The sequence below is a fragment of the Natator depressus genome, chromosome 6 (genome assembly GCF_965152275.1).
Source record: "Natator depressus isolate rNatDep1 chromosome 6, rNatDep2.hap1, whole genome shotgun sequence".
Classification (NCBI taxonomy): domain Eukaryota; kingdom Metazoa; phylum Chordata; order Testudines; family Cheloniidae; genus Natator; species Natator depressus.
In genome coordinates, this window is record NC_134239.1 from 131,541,412 (window position 1) to 131,566,420 (window position 25,009).

The following is a 25,009-nucleotide window of genomic DNA, read 5'->3' on the forward strand; positions in this document are numbered from 1 at the left end:
ACCTGGTCATTTGTTTCCGTCTGAGCCAAGAGCAGGGGGTTGGCCCCCACCTGCAGAACAAGCATGTCACGCTGCAGTGCCCTCACCTGGGCAGGTAGAGTGCAGTGCTAGGAGATGCTCAGTGAGCCAGCAAGGGGCACCAGGGCTCGCTCCCCTCAGAACTGTGCGCTCATGCTCACTTTACATCCCTGCAGCTGGCTGAAATCTGGCCCATTCCAGTGCAACCGAATGCTCTTCTGACTCACGTGGGAAACAGGGAGCTGTAGCTCCTGCCCAGGCACAGAAATCACCCCGTCCCTCCCCATTAGTAGGAGCACTGCCAGCAGATCAAGGGAAGTGATTATTCCCCTCTATTCGGCATTGGTGAGGCCACATCTGGAGTATTGTGTCCAGTTTTGGGCCCCCCACTACTGAAGGGATGTGGATACATTGGAGAGAGTCCCGCAGAGGGCAACGAAAATGATCGGGGGGCTGGGGCACAAGACTTATGAGGAGAGGCTGAGGGAACTGGGATTGTTTAGTCTGTAGAAGAGAAGAATGAGGGGGGATTTGATAGCTGCTTTCAACTACCTGAAAGGGGGTTCCAAAGAGGATGGTTCTAGACTGTTCTCAGTGGTAGCAGATGACAGAACGAGGAGAAATGGTCTCAAGTTGCAGTGGGGGAGGTTTAGGTTGGATATAAGGAAAAACTATTTCACTAGGAGGGTGGTGAAACACTGGAATGCGTTACCTAGGGAGGTGGTGGAATCTCCTTCCTTAGAAGTTTTTAAGGTCAGGCTTGGCAAAGCCCTGGGTAGGATGATTTAGTTGGGGATTGGTCCTGCTGTGAGCAGGGGGGTGGACTAGATGACCTCCTGAGGTCCCTTCCAACCCTGATATTCTATGATTCCCCGCAGTCTGGTGGCAGAATTGTGAGCAGAGGCCCCTAGGAGCCTGCTTCCACCCATGGCTGTCTGTGGGGCTGAGGCATGTAGGAGAACAGAATCAGTGCAGATAGATCAAGGCAGGAGAAGTGTTTGGTGGCTGGAAGTGGTGGGAAGGGGAATCATAAAGATGGCTGCATGGAAAGAGATTTTAAAATTGAAATAAAATCCCACCAAACTGCCAGCAAAGCCGGTGGTGGTGTGACGGTGACACAAACCGACCCGTAGAACAGGCTGCCCAGTGAGATGCTCTGTCCTGACCATTCTCAATGAGGCACTTGCAGCCTGCCTCACCCGTAGGGTAACCAGATCTCCTGATTTTACAGGGACAGTCTCAATATTTGGGGCTTTGTGTTATTTAGGTACCTGTTACCTCCCACCCCCGTCCCGATTTCTCACACTTGCTGTCTGGTCACCCTGCTTACCCGGCACATCTCCTGCATGGCCGAAGAGCAGAAATCATTGTGCAGTGTGACGTGCTTTGGCCGTGTCTGGTTTATAGTGGGTGGGTTTATACCTGGTGAAGTAAAAGCTCCGTTTTGATTCATTAAGGAAGGAAAATCTCCACCAGTGTCCTTGTGATGAGACCTCTGGCTGGTTCTTTGGCTTTTCCAATAGGAGTATTTAACAGGCAATGTGCATGCAAGGTGGAGGGCAGTAGCATGAGAACACCGCGTTCAAATCTTCCTTCGGGTACAGGACCTGACTCTGAGGCTGCAAATCAAGTTGCTGAGTTAGCAGTTACCAAGTGCCAGGTTTTACACATACATCTGACCCTATGGAAAAGTCCCATAGCATTCGGTAACAGTGACGACCCCATTATGAAATCCTAGAGGAAGGTTTAAAACCCTATAGAAAGAGTCTAATCTCGACGGCATCCTTTAGATTTTTAGAAAACTGTATATGGAACCCTATTACATTTCTATCCACCTATTACATTATACAGGACTCATCCATTAGGATGCATACACCAAGCCTATAACTGTTTCCAAACTCAGTCATTTCCCAGTGCAAATCTCAGGCATTTGGCCAAGCAAAGCTGTGACATCCGTGTTTGGAGAGCGAAGGTACAAACGCATGCTGTGCACACACAGGACAATGAAGACTTGCTGAGCCAGTGGCCTTTGGGGTTAGGGTCGCTGTGTTCTGCTCGGAGACGTACTGCAAAGGCACCTGAACGTTATTGAAATAAGCCTCTTTTTATTTTTCTTAAAATAAGTTTAGGATAAAATGGCGGCCGTGCTGAAGACTCCCCTGCATTCAGCGCTAGCTGCAGCAGTAACATGGCCTCTCCCTTTCGGAAATGCTGCACGAAGGCCTCTCTCAGTGGGACTCCTGGGATGTTAGAAGAGGGACTCCCAGCCTTAGCAGACAAAAGCCCAGCTCCGTTACTGGGCAAAAACCTATTCCTCAGCAACTTGTGAATAATTCACAGCAACGGACTAAGAGAAAAGTTATAAGTGAAATCAGCTTGGATCTGTCAGGTTAAACAGCCGGCACGGCAGTTTTCTCCTGCCAGGATTCATCGGCGTCTTCCTCTTTTCTTCTTCTTTGTGGTGCCTCTGACCGGGAGGTTGCCCATTGCCCGCGTCCACGTTTGCAGTCGGGACAGAGTTGGAACCTTCCCCTCTCCTGTGGACACCAGTCTGTGTGATAATACTTCCGACGGAACTGGCTCTCGCTTCCTCTGGTTTGCCTGCCCGCTTGCCTGGCAGGCTGAATGCTGGAAGCGAACTGCTCTGCGATCGGCAAGCGATGGCTAGCTCTGATATAAACCCAGAGGCCAGTTGAATAAGCGGTTGGGGCCAGTCTGGCAGCAGTACAAACCAGGGTCCAGTGGAGCAGAGGGTGGCCCTGCTGCCCTTACAAAATACCACAAACGCAGAGACGGTGCATGTCGGGCCACCACAAAATAAACCTGTGGCTATCTCTAGCCACAGTGGCTTGTGACTGGCCTTCCAGAAGGGACTCTGTAAAGGCGGGTGAACCTCGAGGGGTCCAGGGCCTTGGCACATAGGAGAGAGCTGGAGGCCTCGCAGTGAACGTCTGTCTGCTAGTGACTCACCAGCTGCCAGGATTACTGAGCTGAATGGAGGCCTGGCACTGAAACCCTTTCCTACAGGCACGCGGGTCAGTGCTCCCAAGTGACAGACGGCATGGAAATCGCCCAGCCCGTTATTGATTACCGCTGTCCTAGCACTGAGCAAAGGGCCAGGCACCACAGCCCACTGCCCCTCCCCAAAGCTAAACACGCAGGCCTGCTCCTGGGCCTCCCTTTGGGAGCTTGGAGCTCAGGATCATTGGCGGGAAGTGGCCCTGGGTGGGGGGCCCAGCAGGAGATCTTAGCTCCAGCAGCCCTGGGCGGGGGACACTCAATGACGAGATTCTGCCCCCACATTCTTAGAAGGATTTTCACACCCTTTCCTTCAGACACACACACACACAGAGCCACTCTCGCCCTTGGGCACACACAAGGACATGCATGCACCCCCCCACACACACACATATGGACATGCATGTGCACAGACACACACACAGATCTACACACACACAGAGCCATGCACACACACACAGACCTACACGCGGTCATGCACACACACACAGAGCCATGCACACACACACACACACAGACCTACACACACATGCGGACATGCGCACACACACACACACACAGACCTACACGCGGTCATGCACACACACAGACCTACACACACATGCGGACATGCGCGCACACACACACACACACACACACACACACACACAGACCTACACACACATGCGGACATGCGCACACATATTTCATTGCAAATCAGAGGTCAAACAGCTGGCACTCAGGAAGAAGGATCGCAGAGCAGCCTTTGGCGTGCGTGGCACCAGTGTGATCCCTCACTCCCAGGGCGTGAGCTTTGACTCTCCCCTTCCCCAGACCATGCTGCCTAGGAGTCTGGACAGCTGAGCCTCCCCCGCCCAAACCTGCTTGTCCCTCGGGCCTGCATTGGTTTAAATTAGTCTCTCCTCCCCTTTCCCTTCATCCCATTTCTGGTCCCACCTTATCCAGTTCCCAGCACCCCCGCCCCCTTGTACCCACAGCTCACTGGGCTCTCCCTTGGCTGTAGGTGATGTGCGCCCGCCATGCAGAGAGCCTGACGCAGCAAGTCGTGCATGCCACGAGGCTGCATCGGGCGCCCCCGGGGGGAAGCCCTGAGAGGCAGACCCGTGTGGCTGTGGGGCACAGGCTCGTGGGGCCATGGCATCAGCGCTCTTGTGACGGGAGAGTGCCACCAGGCTGTAGCGTGAACACACACCCCCCCAGGGCGCAGCTGCTCGAGAGTGCTCCGGTGGCTGAGCGTGCCAGTATCGCCCTGGGCACCTCCAGCCCACAGAGACACCAGGGAACAGGAGGCGAGAGGCTGGCCCCTCACACAGGTGAGTCATGTCACATCCACTCCCACGCTCCCCCCACACAGCGAGGCAGCCCGAGCCCTGAACCGCTGCAGGGGGAACCCAAACCGGCACCTGCAGGGACGCTCCACTCTGCGTGGTGCGGCTCTGGGCACGGACATAGTCGCAGGTCAGCCCGTGTTCCTGGGGCCTGGGGAAGCAGCGCAGGGACTGTTTGCAAAGCTTGGAGCTGCAGCGGTGCCCCCATAGTCTGAGCCGGAGCCAGTGAAGGCGCTGCCAGGGCTTTCACTGCTCCCGGTGTAAAAAGGGTGGGGCCGTGTGCTCCCCTCCCGCCCCCCAAGAGCCCCCCCCCAAGAGCCCCCCCAAGAGGCGAGATCGCTGGAGGCAAAGCCCAGCTGAGAGGTAGCTCCCCATTCCAGCACGCGTGACTCCTTCGTAGGAAGGACACAGCTTCCCTTAAGACACTCGATTTTGCAGGTGCGCCAGAGCCGGACTTGTCTGGTTTGTTGATGGCTGGAAAGCCGCCTGCCCTGCCCGCTGCAGGGCTCCATCGTGCGGCTCTGGTTTTCCCAGAACTCTTTCGCTGCTCAGTGGTCACTTCTGGGGCCATCAGCACCGGGGTGCCAAATGCCCCGGGCTGCAGCGTCCCAGCCGGGGTGCAGCTGGCTCAGCACGGGCCCACACCGGGCTGAGCGCACGGCCGCTCGGTTTCTGTGGGTGCCGCACGCTGGGTAGTCGTGTCTGCTCCCGGGACTCTGCGCGCTGTGGGAAAGGGGCTGGCTCTTCACTCGCCCCGTGTAGCGCTGAGCTCACCACTGGCATCTGATCCGCACCACCACGGCAACGCCCTGTCCCTTCACCGAGCAGACAACGTTTGGAACAGTGACTCACCGGGAGCACTTGTGTGCCATCCTTTCCGTCCATGAACACTAACTCCCCGGCTTGTCCCTTACCCGTCTTATCAAGGATCTCCGCTAGTTCTTCTGACCCCTCGCCCGCTGCTGACGAAAGTGCCTTCCCGTTTCTTTGCTGGGGGCATCTGAGTGTTGTTGGCGTGGCTGGCACAATAACCAGGCCCATACAATGGAGCTGGTTTCACTCCGCCACGCATAAAGGAACCCAGCCTAGTGTGTAGATAGCTATAGACACAAATTGGAGCCCTGTCCTGCTCCTCAGTTACTCTGTGGCAAAGCTTCCAAGGGTGTGAGATCAGATGTTTCTCTGAAAGCTGGTGAATGTTTGGGGATTGATTGACTCACATGGGGCAGGTGGGGCGAATCCAGCACGGGTGATTGACTCAGCCCCAGTGAAGGGTGCTGTAGCTCCCGTTGAATCCAGGGAGCTGTGATGACTCTCACAGGCCTGGGTCTTTGCTCCTACCACGTGATGTAATTTGCAAGGTTTGCCAATAAATATGCCACTAAAGGATTACAATCCACAACAGTGGAGTTGTTCTATGGTGATCTGAGGAGTGGGAAGATGAGGCCCTGAAACATAAACCCTTGTATCAGAGGCCCGGTATGAGGCCTAAAGCAATGGTCAAGACTTTACTGACATAAAGCACAGTTAAACTGTGAGCCAGAGGCAGGCCCTGCTCACAGACGAAGGCAAGGAAAGGGCTGATGTTGCAAAAATGCACATACCTGAAAGGTCCTGGACACGCCGATACTTGCACATTCCACACCCATAACAAGGGACAGGCCGACCCATCCCAAAGACAGGGGCAAAAGGGTACTATGATGGATAGAGCTGTTTTGTTCGAACCAACCTGTACAAGGTGAGAGGCGGCACCTTGCTACATAGAGGGGTTGCACCTTGTTAAGTAGAAAGAACAGGAGGACTTAGAATCATATAGAATCATAGAATCATAGAATATCAGGGTTGGAAGGGACCCCAGAAGGTCATCTAGTCCAACCCCCTGCTCGAAGCAGGACCAATTCCCAGTTAAATCATCCCAGCCAGGGCTTTGTCAAGCCTGACCTTAAAAACCTCTAAGGAAGGAGATTCTACCACCTCCCTAGGTAACGCATTCCAGTGTTTCACCACCCTCTTAGTGAAAAAGTTTTTCCTAATATCCAATCTAAACCTCCCCCATTGCAACTTGAGACCATTACTCCTCGTTCTGTCATCTGCTACCATTGAGAACAGTCTAGAGCGATCCTCTTTGGAACCCCCTTTCAGGTAGTTGAAAGCAGCTATCAAATCCCCCCTCATTCTTCTCTTCTGCAGACTTGTGGCGCCTTAGAGACTAACCGATTTATTTGAGCATAAGCTTTCGTGAGCTACAGCTCACTTCATCGGATGCATGCAGTGGAAAATACAGTGGGGAGATTTATATACATAGAGAACATGAAACAATGTCCCCACTGTATTTTCCACTGAATGCATCTGATGAAGTGAGCTGTAGCTCACGAAAGCTTATGCTCAAATAAATTGGTTAGTCTCTAAGGTGCCACAAGTCCTCCTGTTCTTTTTGCGAATACAGACTAACATGGCAGCTACTCTGAAACTTGTTACGTAGAAGAGTTGCACCTTCATGTGTCAGGAGTGAGGTGTAACCTGTTTGTACCTGTGTATAAGAATCCATCCCTGAGGCGGTGTCTTTGTCTGGCCTAGGGGCAGTGGAGATTCCCGCCACGGACTGAGCCGGTCCATTGTCAGAGGGCACATACTCGTAGTATGTCCTGTAGAGTCTGCTGGAAACTATTACTGTGCTTCGTTTGTCAATAAACCTGTCCGGGTGCCTGCGTACCTTATCAGAGTCTGTGGTCATTGGGGGTTCTCTCAGGGTCTGTTGTGTCAGCGATCTGTGCAGAGCCGGGGCAGCACTCAGAGGGAACACACACACCCAGCTGATTGTTATCAACATTGAACAGAGCAGAGCACCACACTGGTGACATCTGACAACATGAGGATGCAGCCCTAAACTGAATCAAGTGCCCAATGTGTAGACGTGCTTTGAGCCCATTCTAAACAGCAGCTGTCCAGGGTCACCAATACAGCAGCAAACTTGCTAATTATTATTTGCCATCAGAATGCAGTCCTCAAAAAAGTGCTTCACGTTTCTCCTTGCAAATCCTGATTCATGACTCCAGCAAAGCCTGCCGCTACGGAAGGTGGCTTGCTAACTAATACCGAGCTGATGGGCGAGACTTACGTTGACAATTAATTAAACGGCTCTAAAGAGGAATCAGCAAGTGAAAAGAAATGCTGTTAGGTGCATGTACACTTGAAATTGAAGCTGTGGAACAAGGGAGTAACATGATATTAATGTGAAATGAAGCCCTGAGGGCTGAGGTGGCCCGTGCCTGGAGATCTGGGAGCTAGGGTTTTGCTTGAGTAGAACTTTCAGCAGCTGCATAGTCTTGGGGGCTGACAGAGAATTTCAAAGGGAGGAAATCCAGGTCTGATCCTTTCTCTAGAAATCAGGGCTTTGGAGCGGAGCCCAGAGCTGGAGCACGGAGCAGCTCCGGAGCTGTGGAGCTGCAGGTTTTTGCCTGGAGCTGGAGCGGAGCCGGAGCACAACTCCAAAGCCCTGCTAGAAATTGTGGGTTTTGGCTCATAGATTCACATCTTATGTAGTGACGCATTTGTCTTGGAGGCTTGAATGGCACTAGTCTCTTTGGCGAAAGGTCCTGTGCCCTGCGGCTCCTGCAGTCGTCTCCAATAAGAGAGGTGGTGATGTGTGGGCACCAGTTTCTACATTATACAAATTAAATACTTTTCTTGGCAAAATTAACATACTCCCTTTTCAGACTGGAGACAAGCACACCCAGGAAGTACGGCATCAAACCCATGGACACTTTCTGGTATTTCCCAAGGAACAGGTAAATACCATTATTACAATCCATGTGAAAACGCAGTGTGGGCCATGACACGATTGCAAGTGTGAGGGTGGTAGGTTCAATTCCAGACCCAAATTGTAATTACATGTTGCTTCTCTAAATTCCTCTTGAAATGTCAAGCGAATATGGTGTTTTTCTGCTCCTCCTCTCCTAAAGGCCAGCCCTTTACACTGCTCACTCTTTGGGACAGGGACTGTATTGTCAATATGTTTGTACAGCAGCAAGTACAACGGGCCCTGCCCTAGGCATGGCCCGGAGGCGTTAGTGCGACACAAACAGGAATAGTACTAGTTACTCAGAGCGGTTACACAGATGCTCCCCTGAGCTGTCTGCTTTCCTGTGGCTTGTGCAGACACTGTAATGATGGTGTCAATAAAGCTGTTTGAGATTCTTGACGGGAAAGGCGCACGCATCCCGAAACCCACTATTTGAAAAGTAATCCGCCCCTCGAACCACTCAGTGTCTCAGGGCAGCCGCAGCCTGAGCTCCTGGCCTGGCACGTGTGGAATGCATGAGGGCCTGCACCCTAGCCGGCTGGCAGGCTGTGTCTCCGTGCGGGAGGCTGTATAATAGGCTCACAAAGACACCGGGGCATTGGGACGGGTTCTTAGTTAAGCATTTGTGTGGAACGTTCAGCAGGTCACGTACACCGCATGAGCTCGTGGTCTCTGTTGTCAGAGGTGCCACCATTTGGCTGAGATGTAACCCACAGGACTGACCATGCTGAGAGCAGCAGTGTTAGCCCTGGTGCCCAGGCCACAAGGCAACCTTATTTAGTGCACAGTCAGTGGCTTCCTCACTACCTACATTTCCCCTGCAGGATCGATGGGATGCAGTGCTCTGAGCCTTTGCAAAGGGGAGGGAGGAGGACTCGGGGCACACCCTGTGCTGGAAAAACAGATGGAAAATACATGACCCCCCCAGTGCCACCCAGAGCACCAAACAGCACAACAAATGAGCTCTTCTGCAGGCTCTTCATGAGCCAAGGAGAAGAGCTGCTCCTGGCACAGGTGGCTCAGTACTGCCCAGAGAGGGAGGAAGGGATCCGCTTGCTACTGAGCGATTCTACCAGAATGAGCACAGCGTAAATGGTGGACTGATGCTGTAGGGAGATAGGCTGAATTCCAGGGGAGCCAGGCGAAATCCTGCTAGTGCCTCTTTAAATGCAAACACAGGATACGCTTCTTCTACCTTAAACCGTGCTGTTGTGTTGCACAAACAGCTGCCACGTGCCAGCCCCAGAGGGGGAAGCATATTATTGGGGGGAGGGGGTGAATTGATTACTGTTTGTGAAGTGTGTAGGGCTCCTTTGGGAGGAATGGCATCACAGACCTGTGACAGTCAGTTAGCATTTACCAAGCCCTGCCTTTATAAATCAGTCAGTATGCAAACTCTGCCATAGTAAAATGTTTATTTGTTAAGGTGATATAAGTTACTGAGCGTTTTACAGTCTGTGAATTCACCACTGGCAACATTTAACACGAGTTCATATGGAAGCTGTTGCCACCATATTATTTATTTAAAAAATCTTGAAGGCCAGAAAAGATATTTATAATGAATGTCAAAGTTGGGGGGTGGGGAATCCAGGAACCGGGAAAGCATGTTTATCCAAGGGAGCCAGTCTCCATGTCCTGTTGGTGTAGGCTGTAGATGTCAAATGAGAGTTTCTGCTGGGGTGAGAATTGGTTCAACAGCTTAATCTTCAGCGAGTTGGATCATGTTGTTTTTTTCTGAGTGAAAACATCAATGGCAACACTTTTTGGAGGTGGCAGAGGGCAGGCGTTCTTCAGCTCAATTCCTGCGCCTGTGAAAAGAACCAAAACAAAGGCAATAAGGAGATAAGGGGGTATGGCTTAGCCTGTCAGTTAATCACATGTCCTACAAATGCAGGGCCAATGGGAGGGTGCAGAAACACTTTTCTGACTGGTATAGTCCAACTACCATCGCATAACCCGCCCCCCACACTCCATGCCTGCCATTTAGCCAGCCACAGCTGGCCAGCGCTTTTCAGCACAAGGAGAGGTTGAAAAGAATCCCTCCTGCACTACTATAGGGTGGCTGTTTGCAAACACAAATGCCAACACATGGCAAGCAAAGCCAGGTGAATAATGAAGAAAAAACAATTAACGGAATAAGTTCCCCCCCCCCCCAATTGCAACATTAATTGACTACAGAATTTAACTAACCCCTTGTATTCAACCAGCAGTAACTGAAAGGCAGAAGCCACAGAGTGGTGGAGCCCACTGCACTGCCAATTACTAGGACAAAACACATTGCTCTGCAATCCATCTTACGTTTGCAAATTCTAGGGCTGGTCCTTGGCTCATTCAAGCCAATGACAGAACAGTCACTTGGTTCTGTGGAGGGAATCCCACGTTTCACATGCTTTGACTGATTTGTACCGAATGCCCCCCCCTCCCCCGCACACACTGTTCCAACAACAAAACTTCAAATGACCCCTTCCTTTGTGGGTGTCACATGGATTTAAAAAAACATCACTTTACAGTCGTGTACACAGTTTACAGCTTACCCAGGCCAGCACGTGCCGATCCTTGGACCTACCCTGATAAGCTGTTTGAAATGCACTGTGGCACACTTGAAATAGATCCGTATTTTTCCGAAAGCTGCTAGTGAGCTCATCTAGCGCCCCGTTGGGTGGGGAAGAGGAAGGAATTTTTTAGACACTAGTCTAATGACTGACATTTCAAAATGCCATGTTGTACGTGAGGCAGTTTAACAGGGCCTAGCGTGTATTTTAAAACTGCTTCCTAGTTTGCTGAGGTTTTCAGAGGCCTTCAGCCTGCTCCCTAAGATCAATTATTCCAGGTCCAGCTGTCCCGTCCGGCGGGCACAGTCTGCAGAAGGCTGAAGCTGGGCTGTGTTACCCAGTCCAGTGGGAATAGGATGGGATACAGTGACAAAATGCCACCAGCTTTCTACCCGCTGCTCCATCTGGGGTGGGATTTGCCCTTGCAGGGCAGGCTGTGAGGTCCATATACAACTCCCCCACCACCGCCAGCACCCAGGATCCTGAGGGGTTGGGGGATTCCAGGGGATTCCCATGGCTCCACCAGAGCTCCAGCTCTCCATTGCTCCCCCAGTCCCGCCCCGCACCCTCACCGACGGTTCACAATGGGTGTGAATCCCAGGGCTTCTAGGTCTGGGGGGAAATGTCATGAAGCTTGCTGGAAATGAGGGCTAGGAGCATGACTGGGCCAAAGGCACCCTATGCAAATAGGGAAGGGGTGAATTTTCAAATGCCCTCCTGGTTCTGACATGGAGTAGGTGACATTTCCATGGAGGGATCATCATTACAGCCACTGTTTGTTTGTCTTGCTGTAGCACTCAGTGGCCCCAACGAAGGGCAGGCCCCCATTGGGCCAGGCCCTAGATACGCACAGGGAAAGGAAAGATGGTCCTGCCCTAGGGTGACCAGACAGCCAGTCTGACAAATTGGGACAGGGTGCGGGGTAATAGGCACCTCTATAAGACCAGGACTGCCCCTATAAAATGGGGACGTCTGGTCACCCTGTCCTGCTTCAAGGAGCTGAGTCTAAGGCAAGTGACAATGGCCCATGTGATAAATGCACATCACTGCAAAGATGGGGCAAGAGTGCTACAGGCAGGGAAAACAATCTCCTCTTCTCAGCAACATGGCGGGTGCACGGCGTCCCTAGCATCCGAAAACTGGCTGCTGCTCTGCTAGTGGCAGGGGGCTTGTGCGGGGTGCAGTTTGGTTCCGCGTTCTTGAAGGCAGGCGAATGGAAACACAGAAATTAAGTGGTATTTTCACAGGAAGCCGGCAGTCTGAAAGAAGCAAATGAGTGTGCAGCCAGCTAGCTGTGTTATCTTGGTCCTAAGTGCTGTATCAGGAAACAACCTGTCTCTAAAGTGCAACAGTAAGATACAGAGCTCTTAAAAATCTCCTTATGCAACACAGCTTGTCCCAGCGGGTTCCGTGCTTGTGTGGCAGTGCGTTCTCCAGGAACAGTCAGTCATCGTCGCTGCAGATTAAGCTTTCTCCTTTTTTATGACATCATCCTGGGCACCTGACTCTTGGGAGCTGGCCAGTTGCATCCAAAGCCTTCTGTGAGTAAGGTGAGCAGGATTCAAACTCTATCCACTCTGCTAGTGTCGCTCAGATGTATTTACCTAGGCAGGATGACCGGATGTCCTGATTTTATAGGGACAGTCCCAATATTTGGGGGTTTCTCTTATACAAGTGCTTTTACCCCCCACCCCCGTCCCGATTTTTCACCCTTGCTGTCTGGTCAACCTATATAGGTCCTCCCATAACCAAAATGCCCTGCATGCCCCATTTCCCCACTGCGAGCAATGGTGGATTTGGGTCCCTCAGGAAAGCAAACTCAGACCCACACTGGACTGTAAAAGGGAGAATATGTAACTGGTACAAATTGTTACTTACAGTATTGATTTACTCTGACCGTCGAAATCTAATGGCTAATTTATCTTCCTAGCCCTGTATAGAAAAAAGAAAGAATAACGGTATCACTCTTCGCGGGTGTCCCAGTTCGATAGGCTGCAGAAAACAAAGTGAGGCTAGAATGTTGTGAGCGCGAGAGGTTGTAATTTGTTGCACCCACATGATCTGAGGTGGCACTTACATCGTGAAAGGCGAGAATAAGAAGGATACGAACTCTACAGGCAGGGCTATAGGCGGAATCAAAGTAGAGCAACATCAGGAGAAACCACTTACCCACGGCATACCCCAGCACTGGTCTGGAACTGCAAGCAAGCGCCATGATGCAGGAAGTGTGCAGAAGCAGAACCCAGACATTTGTAAGTGCAGGCAATGTAATGCATTTTTATGTCTCTTACTTGAATGAACATAAATCTGACATCAGCAATCACAACATTCAAAAACTGGTAGGAGAACACTTCAACCTCTCTGGCCACTCAGTAAAAGACTTAAGGGTGGCAATTCTGCAACAGAAAAGCTTCAAAAACAGACTTCAACGAGAAAATGCTGAGCTTGAATTAATATGCAAACTAGATACCATTAACTTGGGTTTGAATAGAGACTGGGAGTGGCTGGGTCATTACACAAATTGAATCTATTGCCCCATATTAAGTATCCTCCCACCTTCTTGTCAACTGTCTAAATGGGCCATCTTGATTACCACTACAAAAGTTTTTTTCTCCTGCTGATAATAGGTCATCTTAATTAATTAGCCTCTCACAGTTTGTACGGCAACTTCCACCTTCTCTGTATGTATCTATCTTCTTACTGTATGTTCCATTCTATGCATCCGATGAAGTGGGCTGTAGCCCATGAAAACTTATGCTCTAATAAATGTGTTAGTCTCTAAGGTGCCACAAGTCCTCCTGTTCCTTCACTCTGCTTATAGAACAGAGTTAAGTTCTATCCGTCAACACCTCTGGCAAAAGGGGAGACAATGGTCCCTGGAGACAATTTCCTAAAAAGTTCGATGATACACAGTAAAGCGCAGCATAGCTAGGAAAAGACAACACAGTCATGTATGTGACTCCAGGAAAACAGACGATGACCCAACCGGAAACTAATGAACGAGGTGGCACAGCGGGCTGCCTCACTCACTGAGAGCTTCTCTAGCGAACTCTTTAGTGTAAATGATGCTGCACCTGTCACACCCAGCGGTATCCTAAAAGGCCTGTAGGCGCCTGTGTGCAAATGGAAAGCACTGGAGAGATGGTCGTAGTAAATCGGACACTGCCAACTGGCTGGTTTGGTTTTTAACCAAAAGCCTGTTCTGCCTTAAATTTAGCCACAAATAATTAAATCTGTTTGCCTGGGGCAAGTAACTTTTTGTATAGAGGGGTTCAAAGAATGGATTTCACACTTGGCATGGTAACAGCGAAGGAGCAGACTTTGCAACTGAGCCAGTAAGTTTTGATACAAATTTCGTGAGGCTGCAAACTGCAGGAATTCTGCTGAACAGCAACTTCTAGAGTCGACATTTGCTTTTAATAAGTACGAGGCAATGGGAAATAATAACAGTGACAAACACGAATACTGTATTATGAGAAGGCCCTGTGTATAGACTCCCCTTCTGCTGCTTGTTGCATTAATTAATTAGGAAAAAACAGTTTCTCCCTCCTCTGCATGGTGCCCGTTGCTGCTATTGTCCTCAGAGGTGCTGCTGGTGAAACAGACAGGGAATTCCCCAGAAGGATTCCCATTGACTTTGCAACATCAGGGACATAGGAAAATGCAGCACAGTGTTTGCTCCATGCAAAAGCAAGTGTAAGCATAATATTCTGGGTCAGAGCCTCAGCTTGTGTAAATGGGAGTAGCTCCATTGACATGCCGATTTACACCATTTGAGGATCTGATTCGTAACGTGGTTCTCAGCCTTCTGAAAGGTGATTGCCTAAACAATGGACAATCAGAGCATGACAAACAGTTGTCAGTTCTTTTGAATGTTCCTTGGGCAATAAGACCATGTTTTCATTAGCAGCAAAGCTAAGCCTTCTTACAGCTTTGCAAAGAGAGAGCAGGCTCAAAGGCCTCCCTCTTCCCAGCTGGTTTAGCAGATTGTTACAGCTCTTCTACTCTGGAAACACACGTTATGCACCAATCAAAAGGCAAGATCCCAATTTTGATTTCAAACCTCGCACACAAAAGCTTAATGCTGGTGAGAGCAGGGCTCTGTGAATAGAGCCCTTTGGGGCTCCATTTTCTGCTCAGTTTAGAGGGGTCCGTGGCTCCTGCAGTTTTCACTGAGGTATAATACAGCATCGAAGGAGCTGCTTTGAATGAACATGCTGGCAAAGCTTCTATGATTTGGCACCCTATGTTTACCAGGCACACTCTCAGGTCATAAGGGGGAGCTATGTTCAGTTTACAGGGGAAAAGGGTTGATCTAGACTTGGCTGATTTTTACGAGTTGGCATAAACGAAAGAGGTTTGCAAAACCACCAGTCAGCGACCAAGAGCCCGGTGTGAACGTTCGTCTGGTAGGCACACTGAGAAAGTGGCTTTCTACCTAAAAGTGGGTGACACTCACGGTGCACCTGGCCACTGCAAAAGAGGTGGGTCAAAGGGTTTCTGAACTGTCACAATGACCTCACCTGGGTATTATGGACAGACTAGGCAACAAAACATCAGGGAGCTGAGTTTTCCATGGGACGGACAAGATTGGCTGATTTAGGAACAGTACTTAATAATGGGGTAACCATACGCATCCTTGAGAGGCTGAACCTTCTCCAGTACCCTTGGCTACTAACACACCCAGCGGCATCTACCGTCTGCTTTCCCAGCTACACAATTCTGCATGCAGACCATGCTTCCCTGGTGGGCCCTTGTCTCTATTTTCTGCATTCCCTGAGAGGCGGGGCAGAGAGCCAGAATTTGGGCTAAAGGACAACATGGAGCTGAATGGAAGTGCGACAGGCTGGCAGCTGGGACTCCATCTTTTCCTGGAGCGGGTGAGGCTGGGACACATTGTTCTAGCTGATGGTCCTATTGTTGCTCTTTTGCATAGGAGCGTGAGGAAAATGGAGCGTTTTCAAGCCAATAAAAATACAATGGCACAAGTCAAGCCACATCTGCCCCAAGAACTGAACTATCCCATATTCAGCCCAGAGCAAGGAACCCCCCAAAGCACAACCAGAAAGGTAGCACAGAGAACCTCTAACACAGCAAACCCTCTCTGCGCCCAGCACTGTTTCTCCATCCAAACCATGACAGCAACCCCAGGGCCTGTTCTTTCAGCAGAACAGTTAATTTCAGAAGGGGTGGGAGAGGAGGTACATGCCAGCCATTTTTAGAACCAATAACACGCTTGTGAATTTCCCCCCCTCTGGTGATTATAAGAGAAGATCCCATTTCATGCGGAGCTCTTAGCATCGGAATCTGGCTCGCATTGCCCCTTTGGAACAGGGTCTGTATTTTACAAGCCACAGGCACCTGAGGTGATTCATTGCGGAAAGTCCTCTGCTGGCTAAGTGCTAAGCACAATCCCTAGTGTGGTCTCAGTGGGTGAAAGGCACCCATGCAGGGAGCAAGTACATGAGATAGGTGCCATTAAGTTCCAAGAATTTAGTGGTACCTAGTTCTTATGCTGGCCTCCTTGCACAGGGGGGATTTCACCAGCCCTTGCTAACCATCTCTCTTCTTTTCTGAAAGGTTTCCAGTAGTTCACACTGAGTATGTGTGTGTAAGTTTTATTCTTCTGAATAATGAATACCTTTGTCCGAGCACACTCTGCCCCCAAGCAATTGACACAGTTGGCTTTGCAGAATTGGAAGAATACGGATTCTCCTCCATCCTAGGGTGTTCCACACTTTGGAGGAGTCAAGCCCATGGAAAACCTGAATAAAATGAAAGGTCCTGTTGCACATTTATTACAGTGGAATGGCAGACATTTTATGCCCAATGCATATACACTGCATATATTTCAGATGAAGGGAGAGAGAGCCATGTGAATAACCTTCTCTGATATCCAATCTAAATATTCCTGTAATGTTACCATAGAATTAAACCAAACTGTGCCATCTGGTCCCCGAAAGCCTCTGATAGAAATGCACAGTGGATGGATTTTTTAGCTTTAGTGTTTACAAAACTGACTCTTTAGTGTAAAAAAGAAAAACCCAAGAAGCTATTAATATTTTGGCACTTGCACAGCACATTAGACACACGTTAGTTCCAATTTCAGACAACATATATAGCATTGTAGTTTGTTACTTTTAAACTGCGCATGATTGAAACAAACAGATCAGCAGAAAACACTGTAAAGCTACCTTCTCACCTACGCACAGGTTCAATACACTGACTGCATAGTTTTTTATTCCCTCAGTACAGACCACATGGTATTTTCTCTTAACCATGTCTGACAACACCTTCGCTTTAAGACTACGGGAATTAGAATAAATAGGTGGGGATGCTTTGTGACACAACGTTTTAGCAGCTATCAGTGTGTGCCCCTGCCGAAAGGGACCTATAATGCATGGATGGCAGAGAAACCCAGAGGTTATTAACTTGCTCATTGGGAATTGAATATCATCATTTTGGGCTTAGGTTTTCTTGTGGGTCTCTGCAGTTGCATGGGAAAAAAATGTTTTTTTTTTAGAAAGAGGGTTTCTCTCCTTCCAGAACAGAGTCAAAACATGGTCTATCTTCTAGTAGATTCTGATGGGGCCCTTTCTGGGCCCAATCCCGCAACGCCTTTGCAGGTGCAATCCAGTGATGGCAATAGCAAAATTGCAGGATCGGCCTGACGAGGGGCTAAGCTGATGCAAAACAGGGCTGTCCTGTAACAGATCATTGAGAATTATTTGGTTTCAATCACCAAACTACTGGGTATAAAATACCATTTTGACCAGAGAGCAAAATCTCTCACTTGGTTACTGTAATCCTCAAAACACTAATACTGCTAAGGAAAAAGGGCCGACTACCTTAACTACTGGATAGGTATGATTTGTTGCCAAAGTGAGGCTAAAACTATTGAATTACATTGAGTAGCATATTACAATTGTCACACCATTAAAATATCTCTGATTTAGACACAGAGAACAAATGAGCTGAGGTGAAGGGAAGAGTGGAATGTACTGGGGGGGAACGGACCCAACAGAGCAATAGAAACACTTGTTTTCCTTGCAAAAATGACTGTTTCAATAGTTAGGCATCTATTTCCGCACATTTATGTTTTATGCAACAGACTGGAGTGGCTCTCTCAGCAGTTCTATCCCACAGCTCCTTCACAGCATCGCTCTTCTCTCTTTGTTTCGAATCGTACCATTGAAAAACGAGATTTAAATCCCAAGGCACAACAATCGGATAACAGGCGAGTTCATGGCTGGGACTGCCTTCCATGCCCCTTATCATACCCAGACAGCGGAGAAATCTCCAAACAGTATGCGAACGCACAGAAATGACAACCATAAGAAGCACCAGGGCTGGGAAAGGATTGTATTAATTATTAATTATTAGTTAATATTATTAATTTGCCAGAAGATGATACACCTGCCTAGTCCTGCCCTGCAGCCTCAGAGAGATTTATCTTAACATGAAAAGGAGAGTGCCTTCCTTTTAGCCACCACTAATCTTCACGCTATGCATTCACATCTAATCTAAGGCACTGGGCCTGTACTGGGGACTGTGTCTTGGCAGATCTACTGTTTCCCATGCATGAGAAGCAGTAGGTTGTCACGATGCAGGGTCATAGAATCATAGAATCATAGAATATCAGGGTTGGAAGGGACCTCAGGAGGTCATCTAGTCCAACCCCCTGCTCGAAGCAGGACCAATCCCCAATTAAATCATCCCAGCCAGGGCTTTGTCAAGCCTGACCTTAAAAACTTCTAAGGAAGGAGATTCTACCACCTCCCTAGGTAACGCATTCCAGTGTTTCACCACCCTCTTGGTGAAAAAGTTTTTCCTAATATCCAACCTAAACATGGAAGGGTTCCAGCACCCAGGCCCCAGGCCGCTCGTTTCAGATGGCTAAACTAAGCGCTGGTGTTGCCTGGCTCTACAGTGTTTGGCTGGGGTACTGTGTCCAGGCCGCCATCCTGACAGGTCCTTGCTAAAGTGGGGATGAAGACTGGGCAGGTTTCCTGCTAGCGAGGCTGGCTGCAGATTTCTGAACCCGACACTCCTGCGCTTGCACCCATAACCCCCCATTGCAATCACCACGTGTCTTTACTGATTAGGGACGGCAGCTCTGGGCCCTGCATTATTGTTTTTCTCCATTTATTTTGAAACTAACAAACCTGTCATGCTCAGACCCTTTGCTGCCCCCACCCCCAACACACATCAAAGCCCCGAATGCAGACATACCGGCATTTGGGATTAGGGCTCTGAGCCAGGTCCTCTGTGGGTGTACAGACATTGTCACTGGCTGGGGTGGAGCAACACCCATCTCCACCAGCTGAGGCTCTGGCCCTGGGTCTTCATTCCCGCACACTCAGACAGAGCCTTTACTCGCACCAGACTGCTGAGGGCATCGCCTTTCCCCTCCCCTCCCTGCACCAGCTGGGTAACATCAATACTAGGGAACCCCTAAGGCACCTACACCAAGAATGCTGCTTCAGAGGGGACTTCCTTTAACACTGGCTGGGTATACTTATTGAGTATTTTATTTTACACAACATAACAACACAGAGTTGTTGTTTCTGTACAGCATTTGCCTAAAAACAAAGGCAACACCATGGTCACTGAAAAGAAACATACAGTCTGATCATTTTAAAAAATATCGTTTTACTGATTGATCCATAAGTTGTCTTTTGTTAGCTTGGAGGAAAGAGCATTTCCTTTAGAAAAGGCTTTTTCTGTGAAACTCTTTTGTTTTCTGCTATTGCAGAACCAGGAAGCCAGTCCTAGAGTAGGGGAAGGCACTGGTGCTGTTTCATGCTTTTTTCCTTTAATCATTTTATCTTTGAATGTTGCCTTCGGTTGTTATATTAAATAAAATAAAATAAACATAACAAACCCTGTGTGCCCTGGGCAGCTCACACACAACCCTGCATGGACAAGCCAGAACTCAGCGAGACAGGAGTGGGATTCCAAATCCCCATCTCCCAGCAGGGAGGTCTCAGACAATGTTTGCTGTTTTGTTTTTCATGGCAATAAAATAAAATACACTTTAAAAAGCAGGTCACACAGTGCTTTCCAATATCCACTCAGAACTCGAGAAAGTTGCTTTTCCACTATCCACATCAGAATTGTCTGACTGAATTAGCATCCCATTCATAGACATGCTCCTTTTAGACCATAATCCACCTGTGTTCTGGGAGTTACCATAACAGTGGTATTCCATTAATTCTCCATTCAGGGAGTACCTGCGCTTTGCTCTGGATGTTTCAGCTGGCAAAGTGAGAAACTTACTTGGCTTTGATTGTACTCTTTTGTAGGTGGGGGGCCCTTTGGCAGAGGCCGGGGGACGACTAGCTAGCTGCAGCGCAGTGGAGTTATTTCGGTTAGTGTTCTGGGACTCGATATTTGTGAGAGCTTCGCTCGGTGGCTCGTTGCTTGGCTTTGGCCCAGGCTTTCTCTTCTGCTTTTGGGAGGCAGAAGCGCTGGAAGTCCACGTGTGAGGCAGGGCAGAGGTAGTGGTAGTGGGGTCCTGGCTCGAGCAAGTGTCTGAGGACTGAGTCACACTGTCCTTGGAGACTCTGGAGCACTGGACGCTCTCCTCATGCCCGACGGCCTGTTTGGACACCGACGGGGGCATCGCACCACTGCAGCCTTGTATCTGAGCCCCGTTGGTCTGAGAATAAACATTGCTGACCTTGGTCGCCTTGTGCTGCCCACTGTTGTTACACACCTTGTAGCGAATCATGAGGATGATGATGAACACGAGCACGGAGGCCACGATAATCCCACCAATGATGATAATCATGGTGCCGCCCAGGAACTGGGACTGCATGAAATGGCAACGGACGTAATCCTGCTCGGTAGTAAACTGTATGCACCCGACGACCCTGGTGGCCGTGAGGGAGGTGATGCCGTCGTCATAGATTGCCAAGACACACAAGTCGTAGACAGTCCCGGCGGCCAGGTTGTTGACCAGGAAGGTTTTGCTCGTGGGAGGTATCATTCTGGGGGACAAGGGAACTGGTGTTATTAAACAAGGCACTCACAGTCATCTCCCATCCCCAGCTCTCAAGTCACCCGTGAAGGCGATCGCCCCGAAGAGGCCAATCCCTTTGGCGCTAACACACGGCACCCGGGCAGTCTAACGTTATACGGAGCCAATTCAAATGGCTCTGAGCCAGCGGTGGATGTGGCCCTGCATTAGCAGCGCTGCCTCTCCCATTGGCAAGCCCACTAATTGCCTTGCTCAGCAGCACAGAGCTCCTTAGAACAGCCACTGCTAAATAACAAAAATCATTTATGACAAATTGGTTTTGAAAGGTGGGACTGTTACAGCAGCTGACTTGGAAACAAATCCACTTAGCACATAAAACACCTCTGCGGGCACTGCACCAGGCTGTGCGGCAGAGAGACTGAGGATAGCATTCGGGGGCCTTAACGGACATACATTATGGACATCTTTCTCCCAGGTTTTCAGAACCTGAGGGTGTAAGAACCATTTAACTCATCTAACTTTACAATCCTTCTGCTGATCAGATTACTGCAGGGGATAAAGGTCAGATTGGATTATCCAAAAATAACACTATTCAAAGTAATTTTCCTATTTGTTAGTTGAAAATTGCTTTAGTCTTTCAAAAGCCCTGCGCCATACGCTTCCGAGGACCGTATTCTGATCAGGCGGAGTGGTATTGTAACCACTCCTCAGTAATGGACTGCAGTGAAGCAGTGCATTAATAAATCAATAGGAAACGATTTGATGGAAAGCTAAGTGCAGATACAGATGTGGTTGGATCTGTCTTACCTGTAAACAAGTGAATCATCATAAGTACCATTGTACTGGATTTGAAACATACGTATTCCAGGTATATTTCTTTGAAAATTAAATTTGAGTAGCACAGTGGATGACGTTGCTTCTGCTACTACAACTTTCTTATCCTGGCTGACTTTAGTCTCCCCATTATTACTGCTCGCATTGGACCCTGACTTGGTGGAGGTTGAGATGTCCGAGGAGCCAGGGTCAGGCTCGTGAATGTGGTTTGTACTGTTTAGCAAATGAGGAAGTTTGATTATGTGAAGATCCACCATTTGAGTGGCTTCTCCTGCAGGGTTCGATGCTATGCAGGTGAAGGAGCCTGTATCCTTCACAGTTGTTATAAGTATGTCTAGCGTTCCATTGTCGTACACCAGTGACCTTGTTGCATTTGAAATAAGTTTGCCTTCTGGTGAAATCCAGTGAATGGCTGGCTCTGGATCGCCCCGGGCCTTACATCTCAGAGTTGCCCGTTGACCCTCCAGCACTCTGAGCTCATGGGTATGTCTAGTAATGAGAGGGGGTTCACACAGGAACTCTTCCTCTGGGATTGACCAAAAATACCGACCAGATAACAGTGGAGGAGAAGCGCAAGTCTCTAGGTCATCCTCTCTGGAAAGACGCCTCAGCCACAGGAGTTCACAGTTGCAATGCAAAGGGTTTCCACCGAAGCTTAACGCAAAAGTAGAGGGGCTGATGATTCCTGAGGTTGCTAATACCTGAGCTCGTTGAAAGAGAGGATCAGGTGGCAGCTTCTGCAATTTATTTGATGTGACATCTAACCTGGTCATCTTGTGGAGGTGGGAGAAAGTCCCCTTAGGAATGTGATCAATCATATTGTGGTCTAAACTGAGTGTGTGCAAGCTAACCATCTTCTCCACAGCATCCCACGGGATAGTTTCTAGATTGTTATAGGACAAATCCAGTTCCTCAAGAGCTAAAACATCATCAAACGCTGTGGAAGAAATTAAAGTCAGCTGATTGTTGTTAAGTATCAAATGGTGCAGGTTGGAAAGCCCACTGAACATGTCATTGGTGATCTTTGTCAACCTGTTGCTGTTCAAATGCAAAGCTCGCAAATTGCGCAAATCAGAAAATGCATGAGGTGTAATAAAACTTATTGTATTCCTGGATAGCGTCAGGTCCACGAGGCTGGTCATGTTGGCAAAATCTTTCCTTTTGATATTTGTAACAAAATTGTCTGCCAGTCGCAGCTCCACAGTCCTTCTGTCAATGTTTGGGGGAACAAATAAAAGCCCTTTCTTGGCACAAAGGGTTGCAAGATTTGGAGACAAAATCTGACAGACACAGCGCTTGGGGCAGATCTGGGCTCTCACTGCTACGCCAATGAACAGCAGATACAAAAGCAGTTTTTCCATTGTAGATCAGGTTTCAGAGCCTGCAAGAGAGTGCAAAGCACATTGTTAATATCTCCCATGTGGAACACAACCCATGTGATAAGGAGGCAAAGGAAGGAAGGATGGGCTAGTGGTTACAGCACTGGGCTGTGGCTCAAGGGATCGGGATGCTGGGGGAGTGGTTGTCTCTCAATACATGTCTGTACGCCGAGAAGCACAATGAGGCCATAGTCTCGGTGCTACCACAGGAAAAATGATGACACCAACAGGAGATGGTCACATTAGGCTGAGAAGAACCCCAATACAATGAATACATGATAACTATGATGGGCAGTCATACGCTGTGGGTTTACTTTTTAATGGTGACAGGTGTCATCCATTAGCAAACAGAAGACGGGCACAGGATTCTTCGGTGGTTTACATGTTATTTGTTCGGTCTTATGGAAAGAGCAGGTGGATAACAGAGGCGCCGAATTTTACGTACTATCAGCAGCGCATTTTGAAGACCCTGCCAACGCAACTCATTCTCGGACCTGCACCACCCGGTTATGCCTCTCCTTGGCCTCTCCTGAGCAGACATTGTCAACTCCTCCATTTTGGTGTGTCTTTGTGATACTGCTAAGTAGTCATCTGGGTGGGAAAGGAGTCTTGCACCTGTTTGTACAGACCTCGCAGCTGTTCAGCCAGTCTCCCTAAAAACGATAAGTGGAACACACAGGTCTACCCAACCCCTAAGCCCTTAGTGTTATGTGCAGAACAAACTCAAAGGAGTTTGTTGTCTACCATTCATAAATTGTTAACCGTTTTGTTGGTGGAGAGCTAGATAAGTAGGGAACACAACCAAATTGTAGATGATTATCACTTTCTCCAACTCCCTGGGCAACAACACTGTATTCCCCTCACCCCCAGAAAATTCTGCCAGTACAATTACAGTCTTCGTCTTAGAGCTGGGTCCTAGCACGTCTCCGCACACCAGAATTACACAACCACTTCACCAGCCCCATAAATACACTACCATAAAGAAAGTACATTTTAAATGGCCATAAACACACAGAGACCAGGGGGGTGAGCTAATAGCTTTTACTGAACCAACTGTTGTTGGTGAGAGAGACAGAACTTGGTCCAGTAACAGATAGCACGTCACCCACCTTGTCTCTCTAATAAGCAGGGACGGACATGGCTCCCGCGCCCCTGCATATGCAAACAGACAAGACGTTTCACAGCTGTCCCAGTCTCAAAGCTTGTGAGCGTTTTTAGGCAAGCCCTGGGAACTTTGAATGGGGAACAGTAATCCAGTCTGTCCATGCACTGGGAAATTAAATGGAATAAGAGTCTGTAAGATGCAAAGACAAGCAGTAAGACAATATCAAGCCCCTAAGTGCTGTTCTCAGAAGCGCTGAGCACCCACACGTCTTTCTGAAGCTAACATACGTGGGAGCTGTTCCAAACCTCTGACTCAGACTGCCAAGTCCCTCAGACAAGAGGGCTTCTTCACCTGACAAATTATCGTTTAAAAAATGTACACAGCCTTGAGGGTGAGGTTGATGATTCTTAGTGCTCATGACCATCTTCAACACATGATAAACTTCTGTAGAAGGTTTATTTCTAACAAACAGTCCATATACTGAGCAATCTGGTTATGATCTTGAATTAAAAAGTTCTTACTCAACATAAACTGTTGCTAAATCATTTGTTACCCAGACAGTATTTGCACTTCTATGTAGGTGCTGAGGTTTTCCCCTCTAGCAAATTCCTTTTAGGCAGGTTGTATTTTTAAACAGAGAAGAGCATATCACCCGGGGACTAGAAAATGGTCCTTCATCACTGAATCAATCTCTCAGCCAATGGCTCTCCCATAATACATGTGCTAGAGAATCAGTATTTATCTGATAACTGGAAAAGGATATAAAAACAAATTTATTTTTTATAGCCAGCTGAGAGTGTAATTCTTTCTCTATAGAATCCAATGTTACACCAATTTATACTGGGCTCCTTCAGACACAACTGGCCATTCTTGGACTATAAATGCACCAATTAAATTAGTTCCCTTTTCTGCTAGCCTTAAACTCATATGAAGCAGTCTGTTCCTGTCAACTCCAGTAAAATTTTAGACTAAAACCTTTTGTAGCTCCATG

The 25,009-nt window shown here is 48.7% G+C and overlaps 1 protein-coding gene across 6 annotated transcripts in view; it reads right to left on the minus strand.

The window, feature by feature from the left end:
- Positions 1 to 9,572: 9,572 nt before the first annotated feature.
- LRFN5 (leucine rich repeat and fibronectin type III domain containing 5) overlaps positions 9,573 to 25,009 on the minus strand; it is a 145,017-nt gene continuing 129,580 nt past the window's right edge. For 3 of the 6 annotated variants that reach the window (XM_074956588.1, XM_074956591.1, XM_074956589.1), the window contains exons 2-3: positions 21,508 to 22,915; positions 19,199 to 20,710 (exon numbers count right to left, since the gene is read on the minus strand). In XM_074956588.1, coding sequence (XP_074812689.1) covers positions 19,768 to 20,710; positions 21,508 to 22,895 — 2,331 coding nt within the window. In that variant the 5' untranslated portion in view covers positions 22,896 to 22,915 and the 3' untranslated portion in view covers positions 19,199 to 19,767. Of the gene's footprint in view, positions 9,975 to 12,596; positions 12,651 to 19,198; positions 20,711 to 21,507; positions 22,916 to 23,358; positions 23,374 to 24,022; positions 24,044 to 25,009 lie in introns of those variants that run through there. The other 3 variants (XM_074956593.1, XM_074956592.1, XM_074956590.1) reach the window with 3 other exon arrangements.